The following is a 21,309-nucleotide window of genomic DNA, read 5'->3' on the forward strand; positions in this document are numbered from 1 at the left end:
AATGCAGTATGTGGGAAGCTGTGAGGGACCAGACTAGCTAGAAATTCCTCAATTAGGAGTTTGGCTTTCATCCTAAAGTCAATGGGGAAACCACAGAGTGTTGCAAGTGGGCAAATAACAAAGATATTTGCATTTTAGAAATCCAAGTGGAGGTTACTTGACAAACCAGAGGTCGATCTTCAAGCATTCTCTAGGACACCAGGATCAGGCAGCAGGGAGAAAGTCTGTAGTTTTAGGAGGGAGCTGTGGGCATCTAGGGCCCACTGCACAAGGCCCAGGAAGGGCTCAGACCAAAGGCTCAGGAGGAAACCCGCAAAAATTGTCATTCGTACAGTTTAAAAAAAAAATGGAGGGGAACATTTCAACCTCAAAAGGCAGAGGGACTCCATCCTAGAAATTCATTCATTCACTGTAGCCAAGTGGCGAAGGATGCTAGGCTCCATCAGACAGACCTTGATTTTTACCCTTATCCCACTACTTCCTAGCTTTGGGACTCTGGGCAAGTGGTTTCAGTCCAGCATTCTCATCTGTAAAATGAGAACAACTCTTCATACCGCAAAGGGTTGCTTTAAAGAGACACAACGTAAAGTTCCTAGCATACACAGGGGCTCAAAAAATGTCAGCTATTGCTTTTCTTTCATTGAACAAGCATTTATTGACAACGCTGGCCACCTGCTAGGGATGACAGAGATGAAAACATCCCGGTTCTTGCCTTGGAAGACTCCCAAGTCTATCAGCCAGCCCCCACTCCCGGCCACACACATCTTCAGGTACCCCATCTGAGCTCTAGGTGATCCCCAAAGGTGATGAGCAGCCAGGCCCAGGACTCCTCTGCAGGTAAGCTGGCCCCAGCGGCCCCACCCAGGGGTCCTGATCCAAGGCCAGGCCAGCAGCTTGAATGAAGAGAGAAAAAGCTGTTCTGCTTCCGGTACAGCAGAGCTAGTCCAGGAATAGCCCTACACCCTGCATCAACACTACTCAAAAGTAATGAGCAGAAAAAGAAAATGATGTTTAAGCCTTGGAATAAAGCCCACTCTTGAAGGCACCTGCAATCTCTAACTGAAAACTACCCTCCAGTTTTGGTAGTTTTTGGTGAAAACTACCAAAAATAAATTCAATAAAATTCCCACTTAAATTATACAGTCACCTGGCACCTGCGAGTAGGAAAGACCAGTTCTGAAGCCAACATCATCCCCCCGTCACCACGACAATATATCTAATTTGATCAACTCTAGGAACTACAAAGGTCCGAAACAGCCAAAGACCTAGACCAGAGGATACTCATCAACATTAATTCTGATGCTTATCCCAGTCTCATGTAATTTGTTCTCCCTTTCTATCACTTGTACTACATTTTAAGCTCATCTCCATATTCCCAGCTCCCAGTACGGAATCAGTCTTAAGAAATGTCCACTGGAGATGGCTGAAAAATCCAGAGAAAGGCTCCCAGTACCTTGGTATCCCCCTGAGGCACCAATTAATGTCCTGTCCTCTGTGAGGAGTTTGTGAGCCCTTCTCTTTTCAGCCGGAAAAAAATGGGTCAAAACAGTACAGGAGGAACAATCTAGGTTAGGCAATTAGGAAGTGCTTCAAAAAATCTAAATGAATTCCCAATGGACACTGCAGAATTCACTTCTCAAAGTATTAGGAGGTTAGAAACATCAAGTCTCAGCCCTGACATTTAACAATCCATAGACATACACACCATATGGAATTTCATGAACATGCTTACATGGGAAAAGATAAAAAGGCCTCTCATTTTTACTATGTATTTAAAACCTTTTCTTGGAGCATTTAAAGTGAATAACCCTCAGATGCCCAGGAAGGAATCAACCCCCGTGATACCAAAACCAGTTACTGTATCTGAAAGGGAAGATGCTCTGGTGAATCACGGCAGCACCTACATACTAATCCTCAGTCATCCAAACAAGGAGTCCTCTGAAAGCCATGCTTTCTCAGGCCTGTCTTTTGCAGTTATGTAGATGTAACACAAAAGGATGGTGTACTTGGAAAACATCTCTATTGGAAGACAAACCACATCGCAAATAGTTTTATTGAGGATGACAAAGGATGGGGCTTCTGGGTCTGTTTCTAACATTGTGTGGCTTTGAGTCATTCCTCTTAAATAAGGTAATATAAAGAATGTGCCTAAATACTGTCCCAGATGCTGAGTCAATGTCTACTAAATCAGGAGTGTTTTACCATCAGACTTGCTAAACCTGACACTATTCTAGACCCAACTAATGAGAGTGTCATCAACAACTTGACCCTATGTGACAATGGTCTCACACCCTCATCTATTATTAGTGCAGCTCTACCAGGTGTTCTGTGGTTGTCCAGGATGAAGCAAGAAGTCCTAGCGAAGTCAAGAATTGCCTGTTTCTAAAAACCATGGTGGGCAAGAAGGTTTGAGTTGAGCTCCAGAAAGAGAAGGACGAAGGAACTGGAACACTTGAGCCACCTGCAAGGATGCATGTTTCAAATTATCTCATATTTCATATCCATTCAGTTCCACGTCAGTTATGTGAGTAATCTAGGTGGGAAAACTTCTATTTTGTCCTGAATTATGAGAGCATTGTGGCTGAGCCACATTCGATTTAAGGTCATCTCCATGGGACTATGCTTGGTCTCTGGTCTCATCTACGCAATGTCCATTGCACAGACTCCACTTAAATTTAGAAAAGGTATCACGGAAATTGGTATGGAGTATATGACTCCATCAAGACAGGTGAAATATCACATGATCTATTTTTGTCGGTTCTATGGACAACTTTCCATAGCATTAACTGACACAAAATGCCTACACACCTTAAAAATTAAGTTCCAAGTGATAATAAAACTAGAATCATATTCATGTTTTTAGAAATATCTTTATCATGGAACTTACCAAAGAAGGAATATTTAAGTAAAACCCAGCCTCCAAGGAAACTTTTAGGAAACTTTTTATACCAAAATTCTATCTGAAGGAAGGTACTGGAATGACTTACTTATTCATTTTAGAACAGGAAGCTGATGGTCATCAAAAAAAGTCGAAATGGAAAGGGCATCAGTAAGCACTAAACTGACCTAGGTTTCCTACAATATCTCTCTACTAATTTCTAGAGGTCTGACATCAATCCAGGTCTCCTATACCCAAGGCCACCAATTTGTGATTTTTCACTTGATCAGTATCTTGAGTGCCATCTAAAACTTAGGCAAATTAGAAAAAAGTCAGAAACTATTAAATATTAACACTGAGGTGATGCATTGCAATTGTGGCAGAAGTTTTTCAGGGCAATATGCTCATTAACCTTGCATGCATAGCATATATATTTCCCTTCCCGAAACAGAGGATTTTTTTTTTTTAAAGCTCCCTCTCTGTGTCCCACTTCAGCATAAATCAGGATACATGTATGTTATTAGTGAATACTTAGAAAAGTTTGAAATTAGTACATGGATTCATTTTTAAACTATGCTAACAAATCTAAATTAGCATTTAAACACTTCCCAGAAGTTTGACATTGTGAAGAACTTAAGACATCCAGTGTTTCCAAGAACCTGGATAGGTCTGCCACATAGAATAACAGAAGACTTAGAAGACAGGGCTATGCTCTTTATTTGGGCCATCCTTGAGGATATCACAATACAGTTGCTGTGTCAAGTTACCGGAAGGGTAAAAGCAAGATCATTAGGGGAAACTGACTTTAACATAAAGTGTTTCAGATAATACTTTTGATGATCTTATAAGTGGATAGATCTAGCCTATGGAGCTCATCACAAGGTCTTGCACTACATGGGAATTCATCATAAATATTTTTTACAATGGGAAAACAGAAGTACAAATGTTTAGGTGCCATGCACAGTGAGTAAGACCTGCCTACTTCACAAGACTGCTCTAAGGACCCAATTACATAACATACATGAACACATTTTATAAATGGAAAAGATCTAAACAAACATAATAAATGCCTAAGTTCCCACAGTAAAGAGTAAAGCAATGATTTGGTCATAACTACTACACAGCATCTCCTCAAACAGTGCTTCTCAAAGCGAAGTGTGTCCAGAAATCACAGGGAGATCTTGCCAAAGCAAATCCTATTGGGTAGGTCTGGCATGGGGCCAAGATTCTGCTATCTACCAAGTTCCTAGGCGATGCCAATGCCAGCTCCCGGAACCACCCTCGTGAGTATGGAGGCTCTAAAAGACCATCCTAATTCTTGGCGCACGGTTGGCCTTACAGGACATATTTCCTGAGTATATTACAAACTTTGGTTATCCCTAAAATGAGCTTTGGAATAAGCAAATAAGTCTGTATGCTTCATTTGGATCTGAGTAGAGTACTTTACAAGCTCAACAGCAAAGTGCTCTTTCTTGGGCAGCCAAAGAGCTAAAGGGTTGGTTTTTAATTAGGTTGTCTGCTAGTTCCAGTTTTCTAGGACAAGAGTCAACAGCAAAAACATAGGAAGCTAAGTCGCCAGTTTACTATTATATGACTTCAGTTCATCTCAAAAAGGAGGTAAGAGAAGGACACTGTACTTATAAACACACACACACACACACACACCCAAAAGAAAAACCTGCTAATTCCAAATTGGCAGGAGAGACTCAATTATCTTTTCTAACTGAAGGGCTCAAAATATCCAGGAGAAAAAAACCACCTGAGCAAACAAGCAACTTGCAGAAATGCCGCTGCCTCTTGACACAGAAGCACTCTGGTCTTACAGAGGCAGTGGGGAGCACAAAGAAACCAGCAGGCCCTGCAGGCCAGTGGTTCTGCAGACTGGGTCTGCAGCAGAATCACCTGGGAGGGCTGGATGACACTCAGATTGCTCCACACCCTGTGTTTCTGATAGAAACAGGCCTGAGGTAGGGTCCAGGATTACGCTGTGGATGCTACTACCAGTCCACTGACCAAGTCTGGAGCAGCACCGAGTCTCTGCAAGGGGAGGAACCATGACCCCCTCACATCTGGACCCCAGGGCCTGGTACAGTGGCTGGCACCCAATCAATAGTTGCTGAATGAATGCCCATTATAACTTTCATTTCCAGAAACAATTTTACTACTTAGTACACTTGCTGCAGGCATCTTGTACACACATTCATTTAAAAAAACTACACATATGAAAGGCAGGACAGCCCATGACCTGAAGGGGCTTTACAGTTCAATGAAATCAATTCCAATCATAGATACAAGTAACACAATTTTCCCCTATATTATCGCAACGGTTCAATCTTTGAGCCTCTGCCACTGAGGTGGGACCAGACAACTCACCTATCCAAACGACCCTAAAGAAAAACCCTACTTCAGTAAAATAAGCCAATTCATTTCACGCATACTCATGCAGAAAAACGTATTTTTTTTTTCAAGACAAGAATTTGCCTGGAGGGAACACAAATATCTGTGTCCACACTGGAAACCCAGAGATGGCCTCCTTCATGGCTCTTCCAGGAGTCGGAAACCTAGGCACCAAGGAGCCAGTGCACTGCCCCACAGGTTAAAGTACTACTAAGGCTTCAGAGATTTCTTCTCTAACTCCTGTTTACCAAGCAAAGCTCAGAAGGGGCTTTGGCAGGCGTTTTTCAAATCCTCTGCCCGACTGGCATGTTACCATAGCCACATTCATTCCGAAAAAAACAGGTGTTTCTGTTAAAATTAGCTGTTTCAAACTGTCAAATATTTTAGATCCCTATGCCAGCTTTAAAAAAAAAAAGTATTTGTAAAATAACCAATTAGGTGTAAGTGATGCTTCCAGAATTATAAACTCTTTATTTTTTGAGAAACACGACCCGAAATTTAAAAAACAAACTGGGGTGGAGATGAGGATGGGGGAGAAACATACAGACACACACACACACACACACACACACACACACACACATATAATTTTTGCATTTCCTAAAATCAACCCAGAATGAATAACAGAAAAAGGCCAAGCTTAAACAGCCAAGACAGAGCTGTGCTTTTTCTAGCTAAGCCTTGTGTTTGAAAGCCTTTTGTCCCATTGACTTTGGTGGACTGTCATAAATAATGGCTTTTGTTCCAAGAACACACAGTCATGATTTCCTTCTCTCATGACCATTCAGAAGAAGCTTTTCAACATCCCTGGTCAGGATGGTGCCCATTAAGCCCGTGTAAGAAAACTTGCCCTCGGAAGTCAGAAGAGCCCAAGGATAGATGTCTTAAATTAACCCGTGTGGTTTAATTTAACAACAACAACAACAAAAAATCAGGCCACTCTGATTTTATTCCTGGAAACAGTATCTCTGCTGCCCTTATTAAACCCAATGAAATAGGTCTGAGATGTTCCTTTTACAAAATCAGGGCTATTTCAAAAACAAGTTTAGCCACCTGGTACACTGGGAGAAAAGTTAAAATGTCAAAGAGCTGTGCCCAGCTAAGTGAGTGATACACACAGAAACACTGTGCATTCCTCACTCTGCTTTCCTGAAGCCTGCTGAAAACACACTAGCAGAATTCACGTCAAGCCACCTGCTGGATGAAAAATCCTAAGCTTTACCTTAGAGACAGAGGAGGAAAAAAGAGGTCAACACATCACTGAAACTTTTAACTTCAGAGGACAGAGATTTTGACTACAAGTCAAAAAACCTTTAATATATAGAAATGTTAAAAGTAACTACCACTTAGCTAAGAGGAAGAGAAGTTTCAAAATTAATTTGGTGACTAGCTAGTTAACTGCATCCAAGTAGATAGGAAAAGTGATTTTTTTGGCTTGCACTGTCCCGAAAATTGCTTCTGCAAGGAATGAGTCCAAGAAACAATTGGCAATTCTTTTTTTCCTAATCAGATACCAAATTTGCAGATTTCTGGCTCTGATTGTATTTTACTTTGTTCCTTTCAGTTGACTCTTTGTGATCTGCAGAGGCTAAAGGAACCATACAATTATAAACTTCAGCATTACTTATGTAAATTCAATGGATAAAAATAAGTAAAAATTCTTACATGCAAGCAGGATTGTCATTGGCACACACGTTAGGCAGGTTTCCTTCCCTCAAATACTTCCTGAACCTGACTGATCCAGACTTAAAGAAGGGCAGGGGGAGAGGAATAAACATGCAAGATCATTTTCATCTTTTAAAGACTTCAGAAAGTTAAATCTACCAGGACAACAACTGCTCCCTTGACCGTTTTTAAGAATGTATACACTCAACCACTTGGAAGACTTTTTCAAACTTCGGAGCTCAACAGTTGTAGTAAACCCAACACAGGTTTAAGAGGTTCTATAGGCTGAACATGACCTTCATGTAATAAACACAGCCATTCAAGTAAAAACAGTCACTACAACTTTCCTCTCTGACATATCAGTTGAAAAACCTTTCTTTTCAGATCTGTGCGAACTGCAAAGGCTTAGGCACAACAAATCCCAAGAAAAATGTAAACGGAGCAAATTTAAAGCATGCATGAGTTTTATCCATGTGGCTCTCTCAGGATAAGCACGGCCAATACATTTGCCATTTTTTCAGTGGGAAAATGTTCAAAACTCAGCTAGGGTCAGCAAAACCATACAGCCCCTCCCCCCAAAGATTTTTTTCTTAAAATTGTCTGCAGAAGGGACCAACTACCCTAAAATAACTCCAAATTTCATTGAACAAAGCATCCTTCCAACATACAATCAACCGGGGCGTATCAGATCAAGGTCACAAAAATAAACCTTTGCCTGCAATCATGCTGTGGGTCTAGCAAATTCTTCTCACACTTTCCAGAATACCTCTCCCTCTATTAAAACAGTCTAGAACACTCCACGCTTTTGTGTTGTTTTTTTCTCCTAAAATCATGAGCAACTGGATCTTGTCTGAACAGACCTGTCTACATACTCTCGCTTGATGTACAGTACTTTTGCAGGTCCATACACAGATTCTCTGACCTGGGAAGGCTGGCATTCCACACAGGATTAGGAAGAGGCTTACCCTGAAAAAGACAGGTGGAGCACAAATCAGACTGCAGTCAGTCTGAACCCTGTTCATTAGGACAGAAAAATCAGAGGAGACAAAGGAAGCAAAACTACTTTCCAGGAGAAACAGGAAAAAAAAACCCCACTCTAGCACTATACGTAATCCAACCATAAATGTGTCCCCTGCCTCTACAAGGACAGTGATAAACACAGTTCTCTCTTCTTGAATTCTAGGCTGCTCAAAGAAGTTAACTCTTGACGAAAAAGCAGAAAAGGCTGAAGATTGGGAACCCACCTCATTGCTCCCAAGCAAACTTTCCAGGGCACCTTTCCATAGATGATGATATGCAGCCTGCAACATTACAATGATTGAAAATCAACAATACTTGCAAAAAGCCATCTGAGAAACATAACATTTTATTAATAGATGAAATAAATACTCCAGTACATGCAAGGTAAAAACTTGACATTGGGGGGGGGGAGAATCATTCTATAGTGTAAATTAAAAAATAAAACACACACTCACAGTAGCTTTTCCCCCCATTTTCAAACACATGGCAAAGTCATACTCTTTCCACACCAAGTATACGCCTAACCCATCACGACGGCTTAAAAAAATAACAACATACAAAAAAGGTAGCTACATCCATGTCTACGGAGAGAAAACTGAGGTAACCTTTCTCTTAATTAGGGGGGAAAAAAAAAGACCAAAAAAGAAATGAACCCATGACCTCCTTCCTGCCCAATTAATAATAAAATTTAGTGGAGGAATTCCGGAAGAGGAGCCGCGGTAGGGGGCAGGGGTAATACTGCAACCAGCAGGTGACACATCTTCCATCTCCTGGTGTGGGCTGCTGGGCACCGGGGGCCCTCCGAGTGCGAGTGCGTGTGTAAATGGTCTGCATGGCCCTGCCTTCTGGAAGATTCCTCTTGAGCATTTAACATGGGGTGGGGGGGTTCACTTTTGATTTCTTTGGTATAAATGGAGAGGGGCAGAGAATAAGTATCTTCCTTTAGCCTGGGGGGGTGGAAGAATGGGATGAGGGTGGGAGGGTGCTAATTCACAGAATTGGAATTCACTGGCGGTAAAGTCCTGGGCGAAGACCTCTCCCTTAAAGCCTGAGATAGCAGGGTGCAGCCTTCAGACACGGCGCAGGCCGAGTTCCTCAGCCTCTCCCTGTGGTCCGACATCTTGGCGCCCCCGTCGGGGTGCTGCGCCAGATCCCTGAGGCACTGGGTCAGGAGCACGCAGGCCGACACCACACTCATGGCGCCGCCGAGGATGGCGGTCTGCACCGCCTTGCCCTCGGCGCTCACGGCCGCCGCGCGACCCAGGAACTGCGGCTCGGTGGCGAAGCCCACCAGTGCGCTAACCGCCTGCACCAACGGCCCGCTGAAGAGCGCGCAGCGGCTCCGCGCCAGCTCGCTGGGCGCCGCCTTCACCTCGCGCACGCAGGCCAGCAGCGCCGACGCGCTTGTGCTCATGCACTTGACGCCCAGCTTGAACTGCTCGCGCGAAAAGCGGTCCCGGGACTTGTCGCTGGCCAGGGCGCACGCGTCCGTCAGGAACTTGAGGTTGCGCGACAGGCCCTGCGACACCTCCAGCAGCAGCTGCGGGGTCAGGTCGGCCAGCGGGGTGGCGCGCAGCACTGCGCAGCCCTGCTCCACCTCGTGGCGGCAGCGTGTCACGCGGTAGCGGTCCACCAGGCCCGGCTGCGCAGGCTGCGCGCCCGGCGTGGCCACAGCCGCCAGATAGGCCGCGTGGGCGGAGCACTCGGTCAAGGACACCACCAGGTCGCCCAGCTCCACCAGGCTGTCCCCCGCTTCCCCGAAGCGGCCCATGTTGAGCTGGCTCTGCACGTCGTGGGTGAGGATGGAGAGCCCCTTGGTGCGCGCGATGATGGTGTCCCGGCACTGCTCGAAGGACTCGGCGCCGGCACAAGCGGAGGCGGGGCCCTCGAAGAGCACGGGCCTCGCCTCGCTCGACAGCAGCAGCAGGTCGGCCACCAGCTGCATCTTGCCCTTGCAGTGGTCGCAGACAGACACCAGCCTCTTTCGGGGCTGCGAGCAAGCCCCGCCGACGGCGCTCGCTGGAGCCGGAGAAGCCGCCTCGCCAGTGGGCTTCCCAGCGCTGCCGCTAGCCATCGCGCCCGGGGGGCACTGGCATGCCGCTGGGGAGCCCGCTACCACCGCCGCTGCCGATGCCGCCGCCCCCGCGGCCGTCGCGACTCAGCTGGCCAAGGCCGCGGTGCCTTCCCCGCACCATCATGCCATCCACCGCCGCGGGCAGAGGGCACTGGGCTGCGGCGGCCGGAGCCCGGGCGGCGCGGAGCGGGCCCGGGGGCCAGAGAACGCAGGAGGCTCTTCGGGGCGCGGGGAGGGGGCGCAGCGTTCGGCCTCTTGGAGGGCTTGCAGGAACCATGAACCGGAGCAGAGCAAACTCACAGACCGCGCTCCTCGTCGCCGGACTGCCAGGAAAGTCCCTTCTGCTGGGCTGCCGCCGCCGCCGCCGCCTTCCTGGGCATGGCCCGGTCCGACTGCCCGAGCGGGGGGGAGGGGGGGAGGGGGCGGGAGAGAGAAGCTGGGAGTTGTCCTTCCTTCCTTCCTTTGAAATCAAAATCCTTTCCTCGGGGAGGAGCGCGGGCGGCGTCTCAGGCGGGCTCTGCTGTCAGCCACCTCGGGCTCGGCGGCGCACGTGGACTTCAGGAGCCCAGACACCGCCAGGCGGCACTTCCCCGCGACGGCGGCCGGGGCTGGCCCTCTGGGACGCGCGGCCACCCCGTGGGCATCTCCTGCCTCCCGCTCTCGGGAAGCGGCGCCGGCGGCGGCGGCAGGGCCGAGGGTGTGGCCGATGCTGGCGCGGCCGAGTCAGAGTCGGGCGGGAGCCTGCACTGATTGCGCTCAACGGCCGCCCCGCTCACGCTCTCGCCCGCCCGCCGCGCCCGGGCGTGCCGGGAGCCGCGGCGGCCCCTTCCCGCCTCGCCGGTTCACAGAGCGCGGCCCGGCGCCGAAGCGGCACGCCCTCCCGGACCGCGCGCCCCGCGACCCGCCGCCGGCTGTCGGCGCAAGTCCATCCCCGTCGCCTCCGCCTCGCCTTGGGCCCGCAGCGGCTGAGCTCTCCCGAGACCCCGGGCCCTGCGCATCGGACGTCGCCGCGCGCGTCTCCCCGGCGGCCCGGCCAACTCAGAAGGTCCCCGCGGCGCTGCGGCAACTCGCCCGGGCCCCGGCTCCTGCCATTTTTGTCAACCTCCAACTTCCGAGCGAGCCGGGAGAAACTGAAAGGAAGGGCGGGGGCCGAAAAGCAGAGGGGAAAACACCCGCTTCCTCTCCCCGCGCGGCTTCACCTCTGAGCGCGGCCGTGGGTGCGCCACCGCCCGCTCGCCCGCCGGGGCTGCTGGAGGCTTTTCCTCTTCCCGGCCGCGCCTCGCCCCCCAGCTCGCCACCGTCGCCGCCGCCGCCTCGGCCGTAACCTCCCTGGAGCCTATAGAAATCTTTTGTGTGGCGTCACCGCCTTTCGTTTAAATCCCGCTTCCTCCTCTCGCCCTTCCTCCCGCCCCCTCCGCCGCTCCCGGATGCTTGCGCGATGCGCTGCTCCTCCCCCGGGAAGCTGGGTGGCAGCGGGGGGACGCCCCAGCCCAACGCGGACGCCGGCGGCGCCCGGCCGGTGGTCCCCGGCGGAGAGGCGGGGGTAGCGGACCGGAGGCAGGCCCGCCCGGGCTGGGGGCTCGGCGCACACCCTTGGGAGACCGGGCCGCAGCCGCCAGTTGGCCATACGTAAACTCTCAGCCCATCCGGGGGGCTCCACGCCTCCTCCCCGCCCAGGGAGCAAGTCTAAAAGGTGGCCTGTGTTCTGGACCGAAGGGAGGAGGACACTCGATACCATCCCCTAGAGGTTTGCTGGGGTCCGGTCATCGCTTTTTGCGGGACGTCGACCGGTTTGCCAAGCTCTCCCCCGCCCTTTGTCGTGTTTGATCCTCTTCCACGGTGGGATTCTGGAGGGGCTGTGCGGGATGAGGAAAGAGCCCTGGAGATGGAGCCCGCAGAGCCGGGCTAGACGCTTCCCGCTTCCGCCCTTTAACTAAATAGCCCTTGTATAGTTAGAGCGCGAACTTTGAACCAGACTTCCTGGGGTCAGTCTTCCCCCAGCCATTTATGAGTTGTGTGACCTTATGCAAGTTATCTCTCCAAGTATTCGTTTTCTCCTTTCGAAATCAGATACTGTGGACTGACCGCCTGAGTACTTGGCTCATAAATGTAGCTCTTAGACTTATGAGCCTTCACCGGCACAGTTTGCCCTCTCATAACTTCTGTGTCTCCAGCTGTATAATGGAATAATAGTGGCCACAGTGAAATAAGAGAAACAGCCTTTGAAGGTAAACATTATTATTCCCATTTTACAGATAAGGAAAGTGGTGCTCAGGTGCCTTACGTGCCTTCCTAAGGTCAAGAAGAGAGCAAATGCATGAGCAGGGAGCCAACCGCCAACCTCATTTTCATTTTACCCAGTCCTTACTCTTCAGGAAGTGGTTGAAGCATCTAGGCTTCCCCCATTGCCCCCACCCAGGGGTCCCCCCACCTCTTAGTCCTGAAACACGTCTAGGTGCCCAGCCCAGCACAAGCTGGGTGTGTTCAGCCAACGGAAAGGTTTGTTCTGCCCCTTGCTCAGACCTGGTGTCACCTTTTTTCAACCAGTTGCAAATGTCACTTGTAACTAGGATGACCTTGCAATTTATTCTCCAACCCGAAACAGTTTTGAGAGTGACTGTGAGACATGTTACTAATAAATTAACCGGAAACAACAGATCCAAACCTAAATGGATAGTCACCCTGCTTATATCAGTAACTTAAAGGGTCCTTATATATCTTTTAAAATCTAAATGAACCCACTTATTTTGCAAACCAAGGCGCTGATTTTCTAAACTAGTAGCAATTCCTGTAGAATTAATCCCTTTTATTTTTCTACCAGAGAAAAACAGTTGGATAAGTCAAGGTCTTTCCATGGTAACCCAGGAATAGCATCCTAGTCCGACTTAGCTCTGAAAACGTATGAGAAAGTCAGACCCTTCCCTCCATGCCTAATTTATTCATGAAACTGCTCTGGGATCAGGGGATTTTTTTCCCAAAGCCACTTGGTGCCCCTGAAGTCCTATTTTCCTTTTCTTCTACATAGGCACTTTCTTTGGTTGGTGTTGCTGGAAATCTTGTACCCCAACAATGAGCCATGTGACACATAAAATGTCTCGCTATGTTCAGTGACGTTTGGTTTAGTTTTAAAAATCGGATAGGATTAGTTTCTTGACCCTCCCTGCTTCATTTTTCAGATATGGCATCCCTTCCTAAACTAATCCTTCCAGATACTGACTCCACCTTCCTCTAGGTCACCTTTACTTTCTGCCATCTTTCATCCACTCTACAAACACTGGGCACTTACCATGTGCCAGGCCCTGTTAGAAAATAAGTAATGTGAGGGCTGTACCTCCTCTGAAGAGTCTCTACTCTTCAGAGAGAGAGCAACAGGGAAAACAGGGCATCACAACCTCACTATTGGTATAGTGAGAGCACAGAGTCAAGAAACTAGAGTCGAGAGAGTGGTGCTCACCAGATAGTCCAGTTGCAATTAGGCAGGACCATGTCATCAGTTCTGAGCAATGAAATGTAAGTGGTGGTGATGTGCGTTATCTCGGACGGAGGCTGTGGAAAGCCAATCTGTAGTTCTCCACTCTCCTCCCCCTGCTGCAGCTGCTCGGGAGACTGTTCTAGGTGGTGCAGCTGAAAGATGATGGAGCCTCCATAAGCCTAGGTGACAGTGGAGCAGACCCTCTACTGACTGTGTGGAACATATAACATGAGCAAAAAGTAAACTCACTGTGAAGCCACTGAGATTTGAGGGTTGTTTGTTGCTGAAGCATATTTTCATCTAACTGGATTAACAGAGGAAGGCAGCATCTACCCCTAGACTCACAGCAGTAAGGGCTTTTTCTGTAGAAAATGCCACCCAGTACTTCTTCTAATCCTCTTTTAAAATTCAAATATGATATGAACCAAAGGTACCGTGCAAAGTATTTTTCATTAAAGTGAAAATTGACAGAAGCAAGGTGAAAAGTTGTGGGCTGAAGGACTGGCTGGTGGAAGGTGAATGGGACAGACAGGAGGAAGCTGGGAGCTATACAGAAAATGGCTTGGCCACTGGAGAATGTATTCTCAGTGCCCAGCTCAGGGCCAACACGTAGTAGGCATTTAATAAATAAATGAATGAAGATGCAAATAGAGAGCTGACTGAGGATTTGGGGAGGAAAGGTGGAAATGACAAAGGCCAGATTAGGGAAAAATTAGGGAAAAATCCTGTCCTTCCTTCTTTGCCTATTCCAGTAGGTGCATCCTCCACCTAGACTTTAAGCAGGTATAAGACAACAGTATGAGCCTCTGATTATGTGTGTGTGTGTGTGTGGTAAAATATTCATAACATAGAATTTACCATTTGGCCATTTTTGTGAACCTAGCCACAGGTCCGTGGTATTAAGTGCATTCACATTGTTGTGCAATCATCACCACCATCCATCTCCAGAAACCTTTCATCTTCTCAAACCGAAATTCTGTACCCACCAAACAATAACTCCTCATTCCCCTGGAAGCCACCATTCTGCTTTCTATCACTATAAATGTGACTGTTCTAAGTAACTTATATAAGTGGAATCATATAAGATTTGTCCTTTTCTGTCTGGCTTATTTCACTTAGAATAATGTCTTCGTGGTTCACTGACACTGTCACATGTGTCCGAATTTTTTTCCCTTTTAAGACTGAATAATTTTCCATTGTATGTATCTAGCCCTATTGGGTTTTGATACCCAAATTTCACACTGCACTCCAGATTTTAGCAGTCTAACAACCAAGCTGTGTCTGGTCTACAGTGCCACCTGGTGGTCAGTAAGGGGCATTCTCTGCCCTACTGTATCTTTCCTTTGCAGAGGTGTCGCTCTGTTTTGTTTTTGTGAGCTTAGGTGGGCCAGTTCATTCTCAGGCATTCTTTCTTACACATGACCAAGCATCATCCTTAATATCTTCCTTTCAATGTCTCTTCTAAAGGAGAGAAATTTATATCTGGAAAAATTTGCCCCTAACCCTCCTTCTCCCTGATTCACTCATCCCCACAGGTGATGAATGACAGTCTGACATACATTGGACCACAGTTCATTCAAGGAGCAGGGTCACTGTGTGACAGGTCACTCTCCTAACCCAGCATGTCCTCTTTCTCTCTTGTGTATTTTGTTTCCATACAATAAGAGCACCTGGGCAGGATCTCATCCATCACTCCCAGATACCACCCTCCCACCCCCCCCACCTTCCACCCTCCCTCCCTCCGTGCTGTCTCTCTGTTCACCTGAAGCTGACTGTGTGAGAGAGGGCTGTGTGCAGGGCCAGTCATAGCATGGCAGGCACACCTGAGCCTTCAGGTCCGAAGATCTGGGAGATCTGGAACTTTCTGCGATCTAGTTTACCAGGGAGCCCTACATGGAGGTGAAGGTTGCTTTCACAGATAAATTCTCTACCCCATTTCCCTACTGGTTAATGATCTTTGGATGTATTTTCCATTTTCCAGAGATCTGTAGGGGAGAAAAAATAAGTACTGAGATCTAGGCTCCCCAGATCCTTTACATGGAGCCTCCCTGACCCCTAGACATACTCAGGCATTTCTGTCCCCTTGTGCCTACTGTGCTGTGTGCCCAGCTTCAGTGTGGCCGTGAGCATAGTGTATTTGTAACTGTCAGCTTAACTCTCTCCCCACCACCCTGTTATCTCTTTAAGGACAGGACTTGATCTGTTCATCTCTTCCCCACACCCAGTGCATTGCGTGGTTGTCAATAAATGTCTGTGGAAGTAATAAATTAATGAATTAATTCATCTGCAGTTCTCTGCAAGGAAGGCATCCTTTCATTGAACCAAAATCCTGTTGCCCACAGCTCTTACTCAGTAATGGACAGAGAGTCATGGACATTCATGAACCCACAGCAGGGGCGCGGCCTGTGTGTGATCATGATCTACGGCTCACAGCTCTAAGATTGAATGCTTGGCCTTTGCATAGCAAGTGTGTTCACCCCATTTCTCTTACCAGCTTGTTTTGGAGGGTCCAGGAAGCTAATTCTTTGGAAACAGAGATTGTGAGTTCTCTAAACGTAATTGCATATATCTGTGCTGCAACGTATAGGTGATGTTTCAGATAACACAGATAAAATTCCTACCTTTTCCTCTTAGGAGAGGAATTCAAATCCCTTCCCTAAATTTTCAAGGCAATTGCAGTATTATAGACAATTTGAATTAAGTGTACTATTCTGAGAATTTCAGTTGAAATTAGACTTTTTTTTCTTACATGTTGGTGAAGAGAACAGTATCAATCAGTATTATAGGAGCATCGGTGCATTTATGTGGGTCCCCCACCCCTTTTAAAATACAACTGATTTGAAATCCCATGCTCAGAGGCAGCCACGATGTACATGTTTGCAGCTATTTCCCCATACAAACATATACATATCTGTATCATTTTAATACCATGTTATAACATTTTGTCATTTAATAATATAAAATAAACATCTTTAATATCAACAAATATACATCTATGACGTCATATTTAATGATTGCATTGTTTTGCATTGTAAATGTGCATTTTACAGCCTACTATGGTTGAACATTTAGGGTGGTTCCTGTTTTCTCCTCTTATGGAGAGTGTTACATAAGGATTGTTACAATGCATAAATGAAGAAATACACGTACAGCATTCAGAAGAGTGCCTGCCACGTAGTAAGTGCTCTGTATTATTGCCATTTCTATTATTTTCATTGTCTATTTCCTCAGAATCATTGTTGGCAGTGGAATTACGCATTTTTTTAGAGTTTTGATACATTTCACCTAATTTTCATGCAGAAAGTCCCCATCCCCATAAGTGAATGAGAATGCTTTTTTACTGAGCCTTGCCAACGATGTACAGTATCTTTATTTTTATTCTGGCCCCACTGATAGGCAAAAAATTATATCTTATTTGAATTTGCATTTCTTTGATATCTCGTGCGATATCACTTCTGCACTTTTTTTATGTATAAATAGGTTCATTTATTTTGGAGAAATAAAAATATTATTCATCTCCTTTCCCATTTTTCAATCAAGGAGTTCATCTTTTTCTTACTGATTTGTAAGCTATTTTTGTCTCTGCCATGTTGGAGTTTTCTTCCCACTTTACCATTTGCCTTTTAACTTTTCTTCATGGTGTTTGGCAAACACAAGTTTTTTTGCTTGTTTGTTTGTTTTTGGAGTATGGTTGCTTTACAATGTTGTGTTAGCCTCCACTGCACAAGAAAATGAATCAGCCATACACATACGGATATCCCCTCCCTTTTGGATTTCCCTCCCATTTAGGTTACCACAGTGCATTACTAGAGTTCCCTGTGCTATAGGTATGTTCCCATCAGCTGTCTATTTTATACATAGTGTCAATAATATAATATGTGTCAATCCCAGTCTCCCAATTCCTCCCACCCCACCCCCCATTCCCTCTTGCAAACACAAGTTTTAAGTGTTAAATTTAATGATACGAGTCCTGCTCTTCTGTTCACAAGTAATGATGGTGACCAGGAACAGACACCCACCCCAGCCTGGGCCAATCACATACTCTCCTGGAAATTTGTAATTGTAGTCGAAAGATAATCAGTTAGTTGCTACATGTGAGTAAATATAAAGCTCAGGAGATACGTGGTGACTCTTCTTGCACCAAGGTAAAAAGTACTAAAGTAAAGAATGATAAATGGTCATGGCTTCCCCTATCTCCGCCTCAGCCCCAACCTCAGGAACCTCTTCCCATGATTCCCCATGATTCAGTCTTTAAAGTGTTAATATTTGGCACCCCAGAGCCTCCAGAACCGAGCTGTACCCTTCAGGTCGTAGCACTCGGTCCTGAATAGCTGGAAACTGTGCCATTCCAGTTTTTCAATAGTTTGAATATCATCCCTGCTTGATTACAGATATTGCTAGCCATCCTTGTGTGCTGTGGCGTGACACAAGCCAGGAGGAGCCCAGCTGAGGCCACCTAAGATTGAGAGTAGATGGGGGCTTGATTTTACCATCTGCAGTCACTGAACCACTTAGAGGTACGGTTAGTAGTAAACCCCGGGGCAATGGTGGCCGCATTTAAGCCATGACCACACAATCTCTTTCACTTCTGTCCCCTCCTCTCCTGCCCTACTACAGGGCCTCAGATCAGGTTCACACTCTTATCTCATCCCATCTGAGCATTCCCGCCTCCAGACTCCTTTTCAACGGGTCTTCCATCTGGCCTCCAGTTTAACTCTCCCGAGTGCCTTGACGATTAACCCAGATGGAGATGGTGCTACGCTGGGAGAGAGATACACCTCATCATCCAATAGACCTGGGCTGGGATTCTTGCCTGCCACTTCACAAGCTGTGTGACCTCAGACAAATGATGCCGTTCCAAAACCAGGGTTTCCTCTTGTTTAGAATAAGGATATTATTATCATCGTATTATCCCTTCAGGTCCTGACCTCCTGCAATCTGCATTATACTTACTGTGTATTGTTTATCTCCCCTGCTAGCTTGCAGGCTCTTTAGTGCAGGGACCTTCTTATAGTAATCTTTCCATCAGTGCCCCCATGTGGTTCTTGATTGACAGTAGACCCTTAGTAAAAATACACTCTCGCAGGGTTGAACTGAATCAAGTTCCAAACCTCAAATTGGTGAAAATGCAATCAATCCAGATGTTTGCACATCACTGGATAATAAACTGAATTGATTTCCTCCTTAGATGAAAGGAGCCCTGGAATTTTGTTTTACAGAACTCCAACAATTTCTGTAAAACACTAAACGCCTTTTTTTTTTTTTTTTCTGTATCACTGGATACTATGGACCAGGAATCCCAGCACTTTTGCACCTTAACTTGGCAGCTGGCAAAATGACCAGGGTGACCCCTCCCAGCAGAGCACATGATCGGCCACAGCTGTGCATGTTTTTTAGCATGACTGCACCAGGACAGGGCACTGAGCCACTGGGTGGAGCAATGCGCTCTGGGGAGAAAGCTTATGACATTTCCCCTATGATTTCAGAAAAGAAAAGAAAAGAAAAAAACTTTTTTTCTTATGAGTTGTTTCTGCTCAATGTCAGTAGGAAATGGCACAGCGTGTTTACATATAGATGTATGCACGATATCAGCCACCCTACAGTGGGAGAGCTTTAAACTTCAATGGTCCTAAGCTTGAAGGTGAGGCAGACTTTGTTAACTAATAGTTACCTGCTCAACGTCCACTTCCTCTTTTCCCTTAATAACAGAATCCCAGTTTTATTTGGAGTGACAATGTAGACAGCCAGAAGACAGCCTCCCTGAGAAGGCTGGGTTCCAGCCCATGAGATGTAAACAGAAGTGCTGTGTGGAACATCCAAGTAAGCTGCTTAAAAGAAGCTGACTCCATTAAAAGGTGTGCTCCTATTGGCTTTCCTTCCTTCCTCCTTCCTCTGGATGAATGTCATCTTGATGGCTAGGGCTCCAGTAGCTATTTAGGAACTTGTGATCTTGAGGATGGAAGCCACAGGCCAGTATGATGGAACAGGATGAGAAAGAGACTAGGTGCCAGATGACCAAAGAGCCAAAATACCAGCCCTAGATGCTTAGTAGCCAACTGTTTCTGTGAAAGAAAAATCAAACAGTAACAACAACACTCTCTTGTCTTGTTTAAGCCACTTTTTTTTACAAATTCAGTTTTCTCTTATATGTAGCCTATAATCCTATCCAAGCAAGATATATTAGCTTGCTAGGGCTGCCATAACAAAGTACAGACCAGGTGGCTTAAACAAAAGAAATTTATTTTCTCACTGTTCTGGAGGGTAGAAGTCCCAGATCAAGGTGTCAGCAGGGTTGGTTTCTTCTGAGACCTCTCTCCTTGGCTTGTAAGTGGCCATCTTCTCCCTGTGTCTTCACGTGGTCTCCCCTCTATACATGACTGTGTCCAAATTTCCTCTCCTTTTACAAGGACACCAGTCATATTGGATCAGGGTCCACCCTAACAACATCATTTTAACTTAATTACCTCTTTAAAGATCCTGTCTCCAAATACAGTCACGTTCTGAGGTCCTGAGGAGTTAGGACTTCAACATATGAAATTCGGGGGGATACAATGCAGCCCATAACACAAGGCATGAATAAAGAGGTTTACTGTGGCTTTTTTTTTTTCTTTTGGTAATAGCAGAAGAATTGGTAGTAAATGCCCATCAGTAGGGTAATAAGGAAATAAACTATTGGCATATTAATACCAAAACATACTATACTACAGTATAAAGAAAGTTCATCGCGTCATACTGGTAAGTGGAAAACCCTTAAAGAGCTAATACGCATGCCGATTTGTAGTGTGTTGCCATAAACACACATATAAATGCAACAAAACCATTTCTAGAGACACTTTGATGTTTGTAAATGTATAGAAAAATGTATACAGTATTCGACAGACTGATAACTGTTTGGTGTGAAACAGAATTGTGGCTGGTGTGGAATAGAGCAGAATGTTTTTGTACAATGGTCGAATATTTTACAGTTTCAGTAAGTGATTCGTGTCTTATTTATCCAATTAAAAATTTAAAAGAAGTCAGCAGATCGGCCATTTAAAATCCGTGGAATTTTAAAGCATCTCTGGGCTGAATCTTTTTAAGTAAGAATCAAAAAACAGAATGATTCAACCTTGAAAAGGATTAAACAGAGCCGACAGTATTAGGTTAAAATCAGAAGAGATACTGAAGCTGTTTTACAGATGAGAAGTAATGATTTTTTTTAAAAAGCTTCGTCAAGCTCAAGAGATGACAGTAATATCGAGAGACGAATTGAACTCTGCTGAGCAGCAAAGCCCTGGGCCCGATCTATTCACGATCTTCTGAGAAAGTTGCTCTACCTGCCACTCACTCTTTTTCAACAGGCTGTTTTCAAAGGAAATTGCAGGAGACTGGGAGGAAACGTGTGACCTCGTGAAACCTGCTTTCTTAGAGCAAAGGCAGCTCCTAGAAGTTCCAGCTCTAATGCATTTCACAGGCGAAAACCTGAGGCCTCGTGAGGCGCTGTTTGAGGATTCCTAGAGGCCCTGAGGGAATTTTTGGACCTGGCCTGCGCGTTAAAGAGAAAAACGTCGGCCTCTGGCGGAAAATGAAGGCGAGCACTCGGGTCCGAACCAGCCCCGGGAGAAAGCCTCAGCCGGACCAGCCGGAGAAACCCGTGGGGCGGGGCGGGGCCAAGATGGCGGAGGGGGCGGGGCTTCAGCAGGTGGGGGCTGGAGGAAATGGGCCGGGGCGGGGCCTGGTAGGCTACCGAGGGCAGGGAGGCGGAACCACGGGGGCCTCCAGCCTGTGGAGGCGGGGCTGGAGGCGTGTCCCACGCAAGCGACG

At 46.5% G+C, this 21,309-nt stretch overlaps 1 protein-coding gene across 1 annotated transcript; it reads right to left on the reverse strand.

Annotated features, from left to right (window-relative positions):
- Nucleotides 1–8,290: 8,290 nt before the first annotated feature.
- Nucleotides 8,291–11,426, reverse strand: TLNRD1 (talin rod domain containing 1). The gene has a single exon (XM_060097487.1). It carries the CDS (start codon nt 10,032–10,034, stop codon nt 8,946–8,948), a length of 1,089 nt encoding a protein of 362 aa, XP_059953470.1. The 5' UTR covers nt 10,035–11,426; the 3' UTR covers nt 8,291–8,945.
- Between the last annotated feature and the right edge of the window lie 9,883 nt (nt 11,427–21,309).

The sequence above is a fragment of the Mesoplodon densirostris genome, chromosome 4 (genome assembly GCF_025265405.1).
Source record: "Mesoplodon densirostris isolate mMesDen1 chromosome 4, mMesDen1 primary haplotype, whole genome shotgun sequence".
NCBI lineage: Eukaryota > Metazoa > Chordata > Mammalia > Artiodactyla > Ziphiidae > Mesoplodon > Mesoplodon densirostris.